This window comes from Sinohyriopsis cumingii, chromosome 3 (genome assembly GCF_028554795.1).
Source record: "Sinohyriopsis cumingii isolate HCF-2022 chromosome 3, ASM2855479v2, whole genome shotgun sequence".
NCBI classification, from domain to species: domain Eukaryota; kingdom Metazoa; phylum Mollusca; class Bivalvia; order Unionida; family Unionidae; genus Sinohyriopsis; species Sinohyriopsis cumingii.
The window spans coordinates 73,588,303-73,602,177 of record NC_142963.1 but is presented as its reverse complement, the minus strand read 5'-3'; the positions used below and the strand labels follow the sequence as shown (position 1 = coordinate 73,602,177).

Below are 13,875 nucleotides of genomic sequence, written 5' to 3'. Positions count from 1 at the left end.
ATGTTGCTATGATATCACAAAGTGCCATCCACTTTTTTGACCCAGTTTGGTGTCAATTTGCCATTGTAAAAGTCCATTGGAATTGATTATTTTCTGTTGGAAGTTTTGTAAGGGCTGTTCCATTTTAAACACACATGGTACCCAGGGAAGGCAGATTGTTTTTGAAAATATATACCAGAATATTTTGATTTCACTGAATTCACATTAAAATGATAAGAAAATTCTAACTTGCATCAATGGGTGAGTACCCCACATTAAAAGTGCCTTCCCTGGGTCCCATGTATGTTTTAGTGGAACAGCCCTAATGAAAACTAAGGTGTATATTATTCAGTGATCAAAATGTAGTCTTTGTTAAAACTACAAAAGTTCAAAATTGTAGAATACCAATTAATATTTAATTTAAGATCAGTAAAGGTACCTACATGACCCCATTGATGTATACTTGACAAGTGTTGAGAATGTTCTCTTTATGTGAGAGAATTATGCTTGATATTTTGAGAAAAACTTGAGTTGTAAATATGTTGCTGAACTTGCAAATGTCAAAAGCTCCATTTAATTTGGCACTTTTTATAAAGAGACAGAGAGAAATGATACTGAATTGAGAGAGGGAACAGAATTCTCTCACAAAAACACACATGCAGAGTGGGGGTTTTGATACTTGTAGACATAAAAACATCAGGTTAGTGAGTGTCACATGCTGTTAAATGATATAGCAGTGATGTCATAAATGAGTTATGGCAAGATTATATTGGTCACTGGCACATTTGGGAGACTAAGATATGGATAAAAAATGTTGATAATCCTTTGTATATTGATGATAGTTGAAAAGAACATAATTTTGCCTCTACCGTTGATATTGATTCAGATCATGAAGGGGCTGGAGTTAATGTATTATTCTTGTGTTGCTACTTGTATTTAATGCATTACAGTTAAAAGTCAGTTATCGGATCACTCTCTCTTATGGACTACTACCATGTCCCAAAAGGTTTAACTTGTTACATTGTGTATGTATGTATGTGTGTGTGTGTGTGTATATATATATATAATGAAACAGATTTGCTAATCTTGATGACAGCATATAATAGATAGCAGAATACCATTGTTATAATTACAGTTGTAATATGTATAACTATATTGTCATTTTATAGTATAAATAAAGATAATGTAATTAGAAAAGAGGGAAATGCATAGAGAGAAAGTTAATTCATATGCTAGATTGATTCCAAGTGATTATTGCTATGAAGCTATGTAATTTGTCATATAAATCTCAAGCGTGATTGAAGACTCCGATCAATGGCATACTGTAGACAAAGCCTGCATAATTAACTGCGGATCAGTGATCAGTGATGATTTAATGGGTGGTAAACATTAATCACCTGGTAGGTGTGAATAGAATCCACATCAGCCAAGTTTACTTTGATCAAAGCTAGACCACACTTAAAATGACTGTCCGTTACTCATATATTATCATTCCATCATAGACTTTGCTTTACTATTTCACTTCAATAAATGCTTGTTCAATTTTAAAATTTCACTTTGGTCATGAATTTTAGTTTTAAAGTCATTTAATACCTTATTGTTTCTACATTTTTGCTTTTAATCGTGTGTGCTGTGTTCACAGTGTTCATATATACTTGATTCCTGATACATATACAGTTAAATGATTTACTGAACCCATGATGGGTCCAAATAACTGACATTTACTGTATATATTTTACGTTGATTATCCTATCAGGAATATTTATGCATTGCAGAATTTACCATCCCATAAAAAAAACAACTGTCTGCAGATTTTGATAATACTGCTTTGCAAAGCTTTTGAATAGCATATGATTTGTTTAACTTTCAGTTGGCCAAGTCTCAAGGAAATGTTTTTGCCACAGACTCGATCCTGGCAACATTGATGGCCTGTACTCGCTCTGTTTATTCATGGGACATCATTGTACAGAGGGTTGGAAACAAGCTGTTCTTCGACAAGAGAGATGACTCCGAATTTGATCTGCTGACAGTTAGTGAGACAGCTGTTGAACCACCCCAGGATGAAGGAAACAGCATTAATGCCCCTAGAAATTTGGCTTTGGAAGCTACATTTATCAACCACAACTTTTCACAGCAAGTCTTAAAAATGGTGAGCAAATACTCATGACTTGTTATGTTCAGGTAAGAACTGTAGCGCTGAAGGCATCCTCTTGACATAATGACTAGGTTCATGTTACAGCTATAATGGTGAGGGCATACTTGTGACATTGCCACAGTTCAAGTAATATCTTTTATGGTGAGGACAGAATCATTGTTAAAGTAGCAACTATGATTATGGGGACATACTCTCAACATATTGACTAAGGTAAGGTAACTACACTGCAAATACTCTTGACATATTGAATAAGTTCAGGTAAGAAATAAAATGGTGAGGACTGTCTAGACACATAACCTAAGTTTAAGTAAAAACTTCAATGGTGAGAAATTGCTTAACATATTGACTAAATTCATGTAATTGCAGTGGTGTGGACATACACTTGAGATACTGACCAAGTTAAAAGGTTCTGGCAACTACTACTGTGGATTTTGTTTTCTTCCCATAGATATATGTTTTTCTGATATGGCAAAAATGACATTTTAGCTTGCCTTCATCAAAGCCAAGTGATCACATGGTTTGCCCTTGTGTTCGTGTGGATATTGGCCGTTTTTCTTGTGCCACAGAAAACATTGCTGGTTCATTGGTGCCCCTTTTTGAGACCAATTGATCGAAAGTTGAGATCATGAACAATGTATCATTCCTACATCAGTGGCATAACCCCAATTGGCTCATCGTAGGAATTACTCTGAAAAGCTATAGCTAGAAGTTACAGCATGCACGGATACCAGTACGATTCAGGAACCCATCTGTTGATAGGGTTTGATATTGTCAATGGCAATGCCTCCGAAAATGTAGGCTATAATCAACTTTCATTTCAGGAATGACCATCTCCTTCGGGAAAGTAGACCTAATCATGTTGGACAATTCAGTTGTGGTGACGGTCTCCTTAAACAGGAGAACCAAATCACTCAACCTGTCTTGTTATGGTTAGGCAGTTTCTGCATTGCTGCTTATAACTCAGTATCAGTGTAGCAATCAGACACATTCCTGGCAGAATCTCTGTCAAGAAAGTGTCAGATCATTCATACCACTTTGGGGGCATCCAGTGATACATCTGTTTGCACCAAGGTAGAGTCACAAACTACCCACCTTCATCTCCTCAGTTCCAAACGCAGAAGCTTGAGCCATCAATGCACTTTCAGTCGGTTGGGAGGAGTTGTGGATCTTTACCATTCTGCCTCATTTGGAATTGTAAGCACCATATGATGTAAGTGAATGGATGCTGTTTTGACTGGGTCATTAAGACCGATAACAGAAGTTGGTCAGGTTCTCTGCAGTGGGAAGCATAGACTGGTAAGTGATAAACAAGGAGGTGTGTGTTGTGTTTATCAAAAGATGTTAGATTATTGATAGCTATTGTCACCTTATGTCATGCTGATTGACCATTACCATCATCTTGCGTACCATTCGCAATAAAAATAGAAAATCAAGCTCTAAAAAATGGCACATTTTTGGCCCTGTTACACCTACAGTTGCTCAAAACAGTAGAAATTTGCTTGTAGAAAACAGTTATATTTTCTTTCTGTTAAAATAAATGAAGAAATACACTAGAAATAGTTCCAAGAGCAATATCAATGGGTGCAAACTCCTAAACTGATGTTGATGTGATTGTCCTCTTTACCCCCGTGCCTCCATACCCCATAAACTTTGATGTATTGACCAAGACCTAGTTTAACATTAATTATTTTTTAGTTCAAATCACACACACACTATTTTAGATTTGTTACAATATATTATGATCATCTTCAGAAGATATGCTTTTTCACTAGTCATTTTACTTGCACTATTTTTTGACACGTTACACACTTTATTTTTACTATTCATGGGATGGGGTAGGATGTGGGACTGTGTGTATGTATGCAGAGGGTTTAATGGCACAGCAGCACAATCCTGGCTATATAGTGTAGAGATCAAATCATTTATATGCATAGTCAGAGTCTTTATAAACTACTCTCTTTTAACAGCTCCAAGACCCTCTATACAGGAATATCATCCCAGAACACATCATGTGGCAAAACTTAACCTCCATTAACTGCTTATAGTGATATGCGGGAATGTATTTTGTGCCTCTTCATCCTGGACTCATAAGGGAAATGATGTGGGAATGTCAAGGATATATTTATGTGACCAAATTGTTTACCATTCCTCCATTTGACTGTGTAGTTGTCACAATCTCACATATGCATTCACATCATTTGAAATGTTATTTTGCTTGCCATAGCTTGCAAGATGCCATATTCCAACTTAAAGCATAAATTTTGCATGAATGAAATAGGACTCAAGTGAGACCCTGTATTTACCACATTTAAAAACTTTTTTATAAAGGGAGAAGAGAAATATGAGTTTGACAAGCCCAACCCTTTTGTACAGGAGAAGGAAGATAGTGAAGTTGCTTCTGTGGGATACAGGTAATTTACCTTAATTTCAGTATGAAGTCAGCTGTCCTGGGTTTTCGTCTTGTCAGGCTAAGATTTCTTTCACAATTTACATATCCCGTTGAAAATTAATGCAATGATAAGCAGTATGACTTTATTTACCCATTATTAACTTGCATTCAACTGTGAAAACCCAGGTCAGGCATCAGATATTCGGTGATTTCTTAAGATTTCTAAGAAATTGTTTGCAAAGGGTCCTCTGGGTCAAGGTTATGGGTCCCTTTGCACTTTTGAGGGGGAGGGGAGCTGCCTATTACTTTTTATTTACTAGGTACATCACATTTGTAAAACATTTGTTTCAGATTCCTTTAAATTACTGTGGTATATTACCTTTGCTGGTCAAAATTAATACTGTTCACAGTCGGGTGAGTGTTGTGCATTGGCTAACCAGAATTTATAACGTTCACATTTGAGTGAGTCTTGTACAATTGATTGTATGTAGTTTATGTGGTATTCTTGGTTGAGTGAATCTTGTGCATTTGCTTCACCAAGTTTATGTGCTGTTCTCAGTTGATTAGTCTTATGCATAGACTCTTACAAATTGATGCACTGTTCTTAGTTGTGATCATTATGCATTGGCTGTGCTGAGTTTGTACGCTGCTCTCAATTGGGTGAACATTATGCATTGGCTGAGTTGAGTTTGTACACTGCTTATGCATTGGCTGAGGTGAGTTTATACACTGTTCTCAATTGAGTGAGCATTTTATGCATTGGCTATGGTGAGTTTGTACACTACTTATGCATTGGCTGAGGTGAGTTTATACACTGCTTATGCATTGGCAATGGTGAGTTTGTACACTGCTGTCAGTTGGGTAAGCATTGTACATTTGCTGATCAGAGTCACAAAGAGTAACCGAATGTCTGTTTAAACACAAAGCTACAAATAATATGAGGGATAGAAGCAAAGCATTCATGAAAATTGAGTGATATAAATGTATTGACTGCAGTCAGTAAGATTTATCATGAATGGTGTGACGTTTCCACAGATTTTGTTTCAAACTGTTTTGTTAAGGCAGGGTTTAGTGAGCAAACAGATGTCATTAAAAGTGAGAATGATGGTAATGGTGTTGATGATGTTCCCCTTGCTATGATGGGTTATGCCTTCATTGGTGCTGATTTCATGGATTGTGTAAATTTCGATGGTGACAGTGTCATATTTGGTACCAACAGTTGAAGATATTGTTTGTGGAAATTAATGATTGTTAGGAAGCTACTAATGCTGGTGAAAGAGACAAGGATGACAATGATTCAGTACCTGGAGTTGATGAAGTTCTAGTTAGCATATCAAACATTAGACTGTGCCAATTTGAGAATTTGCATGTCAGTGTAAAACATATGAACATAAAATTTCAAATAAAGATAGATGACTGTTGGCAATTTATTTCCATCCAAATAAATAAAGGACTAGTCATTAAGTTATTGAACAAAGCTGTTTTCACAAAAAATTTCACTTGATTGATTCAACAGCTGGAACATGTACACGTATGTTGACAATGTCATCAGCAGGTAAAACTTAATGGTTTATCAATTTTGTTCTGTTCATAACATGTATTTATACAAGAGTATTTTGTTTTAAAATTGTATTATCATTACGGACGAGTTCATAACAGCATAGATTGTTTACCATATGCATGTCCAACATCATTGATATGGACAAGTGCATAAACATTCTGAAAAATAAAGAATTTGGATAATGTTTCTCAGTTATAACATTCTAAAAATCCCAGTCACCCATAAAACGTTATAAACACTCTTTACTGCACATGAGTATGTGAGAAAGGTTGCCAGTAGCTTCTCGTTGGTCGGTGGTTCTTCCCGGGGTTTTCCCGGGTTCTTCCTCCACCATTAATACTGGCCGCCTTACATAGCCTATCGTGTGCTGAAAAATAGCGTTAAACCCCACAACAACTTTACTGCACACACACACACACACACTTTTGCATTTCAGTTGTTTGCATTCTGTTTTGGGTTATGGTACGGAAAGGCCACCAAATCATGGTCAGAATTTTTCAGGGTTCTCATGTTTTTACTCAGACAAGGCTGTATCTTTGTGATCAAGACTTCGTGTAGTTTACAATAAGTGAATTTTTAAGAGAAAGCTGAAAAAATTAATACAGAATGGAATTTTCAACCAGATTTGAGAAGATATATTCCTAGGTGCAGTAAGGTACAGCAAAAGTTTTTCATTTTGTTGTCAATAAAATATTTGAGATTAATTAAAGCCTTGATCATGATTTTATTGCCCAGTCTAGTGGCAAAGAGATTCAAACACTGTAAACACGCAATAAACTTTTATTGTGATGACAAAATTTCTGTTTCCAGGCACATGTCATACAATGATAATTTTGCAGATCTGTTTCCTACAAAAATGTATTTGACCCTATAGAAATTGTGCAGTTTGTATATAGTTTGGAAACACAATGAAACTATTTAAAAATCCTTCCTTTGTAGGTATCGAAAGTGGAAGCTTGGGAATGATATAGAACTTATCAGCAGAACTGAACATGATGCAGTGATGTTTGGACCAAATGGTGAACTGCAATTTATTAACATCAAAACCCTTAATGAGTGGGACTCTAGGGTAAGATAATGCAGAATGCATAGAACATTTTGTTGTCTAAATAACGGCGATGTGGAGTGCAAAAGAAAAATGAATGACTCTTGTGCATCAAATAAAAACTTTTGTACAGAAAGACGTGTATGGAATATCTTGTAATCTTGAGTAATTTTATACTAGGCAATGGCATTACACAAAATTTTATTAATTTTAAACTTTATCATCAATCTAGAAAATGATGTTACTTGCAATTAGAAAATATGTCATGCTGTAGCCCCTTATGGTCAGACTGTACTCACTAATTGTGAGTCCCTCTTTATTAGACTGTAGCCCCTGATTGTCAGACTAGTCCCTCATTATTAGACTGTAGCCCCGATTGTCAGACTGTACTCACTGATTGTCAGAATGTAGTCCCGCATTATTAGACTCTAGCCCCTGATTGTCAGACTAGTCCCTCATTATTAGACTGTAGCCCTTGATTGTCAGACTGTACTCACTGTCACACTGTAGTCACTCATTATTAGACTGTTGCCCCTGATTGTCAGACTGTACTCATTGATTGTCAGACTGTAGCCCCTGATTGTCAGACTGTACTCACTGATTATCAGAATGTAGTCCCTCATTATTAGACTGTAGCCCCTGATGGTTAGACTACTCACTGATTGTCAGACTGTAGTCCCTCATTATTAGACTGTTGCCCCTAATTGTCAGACTGTACTCACTGATTGTCAGACTGTAGCCCTGATTGTCACTGTACTCAATAATTGTCAGACTGGAGTCTGTCATTATTAGACTAGCACCTGATTGTTAGACTGTACTCACTGATTTTCAGACTAGTCACTCATTATTGGTCTGTAGCCCCAGATTGTCAGACTGTACTCACTGATTGTCAGACTAGTCCCTCATTATTAGATTGTAGCCCCTTATGATCAGACTGTAGTCCCTCATTGTTAGACTGTATCCCCTGATTGTCAGACAGTACTCGCTGTTTGTCAGACTGTAGTCCCTCATTATTAGACTGTAGCCCCTGAGTGTCAGGCTGTACTCACTGATTGTCAGATTGTAGTCCCTGATGGTTAGACTACTCACTGATTGTCAGACTGTAGTCCCTCATTATTATACTGTTGCCCCTGATTGTCAGACTGTACTCACAGATTGTCAGATGATAGTCCCTCCTTATTAGACTGTTGCCCCTGATTGAAAGATTATAGTCCCAGATGGTCTGATGCACCCCCTTTAAATGCCATATAATAATTTTTTATTTTTGTCTCTGCACTAGTAACCTTTATTCTTTTCTGGATGATATATCGAGTCATGATTGAGAAAATCTGGCTCAAGGGGAAAACAGTATGCCAGCAGTGGTGGTTGCTGCTCTGGACCTTATAACATAAATTCCGTTTAATTGGTCCATTAGTTTTCAGAAAGTTCTTTTTGATAGCTTTGTATTTAAATTCAGACTTTTTCAACCACCCATGTGAACAATATTATGCCCACTTTAGCCTCATTTTCAGCTTGTCTCAGGTGTCTGGTCAACAGGTTTTTCCAGCATTGTCTGTGTTGTTGTTTATAAAAAGCCCCAGTTAATTTTCTTATGAAGAAGTAAGCCAACATTCCACATAAGATGCATTCACAATGTTGTGCATTTGTGTGGCTAGTTCCCAGTGAATACTTTGTGAATTGATCAAGATCCCCGCTGTATTGGACCAATAGGATAATGTCTACACTTGTCTTTATTATGTCCTTCTTAAACAAGACTGTTCAGTTTAGAAACAATTTTAACCTGGTAATAAAATATAGTTTGTATATCAAGAAATATTCTAGCTATTGTATATTCATTTTCAAGAAACCACACAGACAAACAATTGCAAGGACAGTTAGAATTATGAAAATAAGTTGTTGCAGATTGTCTACCTGTCATTGTATATCCATATGGAAGATATAATTTGAATATTTTAAAAGTCTTTGTAATTGATTCAGAGTCAGCAAAATATGGAAACATAAGAAATATTTCTTTAAGAGCTTTATTTTATTCAAAGATTTTATGTTCCATACTTAATTTCTTTCTTATTAGCTGTACTGGCCATTGATCAAAAGAGCTAATATGATGGTCTGTCATCTGTCATCCTTCCATTAGCACAAGTTTGTTATCACTACTCCACCTAAACTACTTTAAGTATTGCCATGAAACTTTACACACAGTAACATTAATTCCATGGTTCTAGTTTGTCCTAAATGGAATTGGTGATGCTCGGACATCCATATGACCACCAAAGTAAAAAAATCATTTTTAAGAAATTTTCTTGTTTTCACTGCTTCTCTTGAATTGATGGTCATATCAACATGGGGTTTTCACCAATACTTTTTGCAAGGTTTAGTTGTTATAAATTGAAAATAGTGCCAATCTGACACCCAATATGACAGCCATCTTGAAAATCATGTTACTGCTTCTCTTAAATGGATAGTCACATCAACATTGGATTTTTGCTAAAAGACTTGTGATGCCTTATTGGTCCTAAAAATGGCACTGATCTGACATCCAATGTGGCTGCCACAGTAACCATCTTGAAAATCTTGATATTTCTGCACTTTTCCAAATGAACTGATATGTCTACAAATGGTTTTTACCAGTAGACTTCTTATAATACCTAATTGGTCCTAAAGGAAAATTTTGCTATTTGTATACCCAATATGGCTGCCACAACAATTTTCTTACAGATCTTGTTGTCACTACTTCACTGAAAGGATGGCCATTATGATGTGGTTTTTCCCCAAGTCCTAAATGAAAATGATGTCAGACGTAAACCCAATATGGCTACCACAGTGACTCTCTTGTCACTACTCCCGCCTGAATGGATGATCATTATGACATGGGATGTTCATTTAAAGACTTATAATGATGTCTACTTTGTCTCAAATAAAAATGGTGTGAAGGTAATATCCAGTATGTAATTTGAAAATCTTTTCGCAGAAAAATATCAGATGGTTTTAACACTCAACAATTAAAAGAAGAAATGGTCTTGTCTTGAATTTCTTGATATTCTTTTCACCCACTTGAATCTCATCCCTTCATGGGAATTTGTTGATGTTATTTGTAGCAGATAGTTAACTATTGGAACATCTTGTGTTATACAGTATAGTGGTGGTGTGGACTGGAGGAGTCGCCTTGACAACCAGAGAGGTGCTGTCCTGGCAACAGAACTTAAAAACAACAGCAGTAAACTGGCCAAGTGGACTGTTTGCTCATTACTGGCAGGCTCAGATCAGATAAAGTTTGGGTAAGAGGAACCAGGGTTTACTTTAATAGTGAGAGTTATTATACAACTGCAGCATAAGTGTTAGCATTCACACACATAAATGCATATATAAACACACACATACACAGTATAACTCACCTACCTGTTCCCTTCCATTGGCAGCAATTTGGAGTAGTGACAAAGCACCTACCCCAGTGAGAAGGACATTAAGTTTGCAAATATTTATGTTTTGTTGTTAAACGTTTATCTTTAATGCAAGTTGTTTTCAGCGCTGCATATGTACGTTGTTCCTGGAATCATGAATCTTTTTGAGGGTATGGATCCTGATGACTAACTTACTTCACTCCACCCCCTTCTCATAATTATGTCACTGATCCATATTTCACATTTTTTTTAATTTTAAATTACTAGTATTGCTACACCATTACAGCAAAGTAGATTGCTATGATGGCTGTGGGGTGGTGGGGGGTGCCAGGAAAAGATTCAGTTATCAGTACAGGCATTTATATCATTATGTGAAAGTTTATTCTATTTTCTTTTTTTTTTTTGTATTTCACAGATATGTATCACGACATCACAGTAGAGACACCTCAAAACATGTGATACTGGGCACCCAACAATTTAAGCCAACAGAGTTTGCTAACCAAATCACTCTAAACATGGAAAATGCATGGGGCATTTTGCGCTGCATCATCGATATGTGCATGAAGCTAAAGGAAGGAAAATACCTTATCATGAAAGATCCTAACAAGGTAAACAAAAGCCAGATGACCCTTGCAGAATAGACTGTTTTTAAAAGATGAATCTTTCTAAATCCAGAAGAATATATTGATTTAAATTGCCATATTTATTCTAACTTAGACATCTCTGGATAGGTGTAATTTCCATGGTGGTGGTGGTAGGGGGGGGGACTAAACATCCCTGACTGAAAACTTTCATAAATTAAGTTGTTTTCTGTTTTCTAACAGTCATTGGATTATGCATCTACTGTTTTAATTATTTGGACATACCATAATAGATATATTCAAATCTGTAAGCCTTGGTAAGGTAAGAATGTTGTTTGGGGGAGGGGCATTTATTAGAAAGGGGGCTTCTATTAGAATAACTATGTTAGTAATATAGTTGAACCCACTAATACTTGTTTCCCCCAACCATTTGATACAGATTACTGAGGAAACCAGACTAATAGATCTTTTTCACTGTTCTTAAAAATCCTTTTACTTAACAAGACATTTGGATCTTATGAATCAATGGTCATATCAACACAGAGTTTTTATTGAGGCTTCTTACACTGTCTAGTTTGTCTTCAATGGTGATAATATTGACCTCTAATAAGGCCACTACAATGGACTTTTTGATTATTGTGTTTTTGCCTCTTCTACCATATATGGCTGGTTGTATTAACTTTGTGCTTTTACCATCTTAGCTCAGAAAAGACACGTTTGAAACCTTTCCCAGCCATTATGGTGAGAGATCGTAAGTCTGGTGCACACATCATGGCTAGTTTTTCAATGCACGTTTGGCATTTTGCTTTAAGTATTGAAGAAAATAGGAGAGCTTTAAGGCTGTAATTGGTTGCTGAGTTAGGATATATCCACAACCATAGTAATCCTTGCTTTACTTCATCCATCCATTGATCATTCCATCCAGTATACACTCATTAGCATGACTAGTCCCCCAGTTTTTTTTTAATGGATTGCCATGAAATTTGGTAAATATCATGGTTCACACAGGTCGTGTAAAACTCTTGAATTTGATGTCTGGTCTTGAGAAGCCTTTGAAAATTAGCAAAAGTTAGAAAAACCCTTCAAAATCCTTTAATTTGTTTTAAACGTCCAGTAAAAGCCCAAGAATTTTGCTAATATTTGACTTTCTTCCTATTAATTATTTGATATTTAGTAATTTTATTATGTGGAGGGGGGAGAGACTGACCATTATTGATTGTTAGGAACCTTTGTTTTATCACATGTGACATTCATTTGAATACCTTTGGTATTATTCCTCATCTTTTGGTCAGTTTGTGGTACAGTTTTACTTGAACATCCCAAAGTAGAGATTTTGTGTCACTGTTCATAAATCATTTAGTAAAATAGTAATTAAAAAGGAACTGTCAACATTAACATTATCATCTTCTTTAATAATGGGGAAAATGTGTGCTCGATGACCAAATGGATCAGAGATCTCAGATACTCATGGAGAGAGTTCAAAGATACAAGTCCATGGCAATATGTTTTGTTTAATAAATTAATTGGTTTTAAGAAAGATGAGGGAGTATTCTCTATTCCTAGGATATGAAATGTAAAATACATCAGTCAGCAATCACTTTGGAATCCTCAGACAGTCATTGATGAAAATAATTTTAACGATATATTCTGAGACAAATTATATCCATCAGCAAAAAATTACCTCCTCTTGATGAACCGTTATTTGTATTATGGACAGATTTCCCGTCCTTAGCAATTATAGTCAAAGCTCATAATAAAATGAAGATGGGAGCTACAGGCCATTTGACATTTATCATTCATTAAAACTGACTTGTAAAAAGGTCTAAAGAAAAGGCAGAGGAATTAAATGAGCTGAGAGAAATATTGAATGATGTGGTAGAATCCCTGAAGAAGTAAAATTTAAGGATCAGACATAGCTTATTATGTCTACTTATATTTCAAGACAAACTTTTCAGTTTATTTATAATTTCGAGGATGGACTCAAAGACAGTAAAAGAGGTTACATAATTCAGCTTTAAAAGTGACAAGTTAATTTAAGCAAGCCCTTGAAAAGATCATAAAAAGCCTTTAAAAGAAGTCCTTAAATTTGATAATGAGATTTCTGTATGAACCATGAGTCATCACCTGGAGATGTGCAGATTGAAAAATCACTATGCTCCCTCAATTTTTGTTAGAGTTATTTCCCCTATGTCATGAGTTGGATTCAGTGAATGATTCCCCTATGTCATGAGTTGGATTCAATGAATGACAATCTCATGCTTTGTGCATCCTTCAACAGTTGCTATTTTAAACGTATTAGAAACCACTGAAAGAATCTTGACTAAATTTGACTCAGAGCATCCTGGCATGAATTGATTTCAAAGTTGTACAGGGGCCCCTGGTTCAAAGTGCTTTCCTTTACTGATCACTGCCATATCACATCTGTCTGAATGGGTTCGAGTCTTGGGCTTAGCCACTGTGGATATGAAAGCTACCAAAAGCTTCTTGTGGGTTGGTGGTTCTTATCGTGGTATTCCTGGGTTCATCCTCCACCATTTATACTTGCTGCCATTTAAAACCTATCTTGCGCTGAGAAAAGGTGGTAAATCCTAAACAAGAAACAATGCTGATCAACTTCAGATATGGCCACTGTTATTTAAAAAAATTAGTAAAACTTGTAAATGATGACTTTTTTAAAACCACTCAACAGAATTTTATAAAATTTGACAGAAACTAAACCTGGTAGGATGACCTTTGAGCTTTATATAAATGATGCCAATTTGCATTC

At 35.9% G+C, this 13,875-nt stretch overlaps 1 protein-coding gene across 1 annotated transcript in view; it reads left to right on the top strand.

The window, feature by feature from the left end:
- The window catches only part of LOC149803099 (eukaryotic translation initiation factor 3 subunit D-like), a 31,946-nt gene that overhangs the window by 12,030 nt on the left and 6,041 nt on the right, over window positions 1–13,875 (top strand). Inside the window, exons 8-12 of the mRNA XM_089952697.1 lie at window positions 1,850–2,128; window positions 4,463–4,545; window positions 7,024–7,153; window positions 10,262–10,404; window positions 10,943–11,135. Coding sequence (XP_089808823.1) covers window positions 1,850–2,128; window positions 4,463–4,545; window positions 7,024–7,153; window positions 10,262–10,404; window positions 10,943–11,135 — 828 coding nt within the window. The remainder of the gene's footprint in view (window positions 1–1,849; window positions 2,129–4,462; window positions 4,546–7,023; window positions 7,154–10,261; window positions 10,405–10,942; window positions 11,136–13,875) is intronic.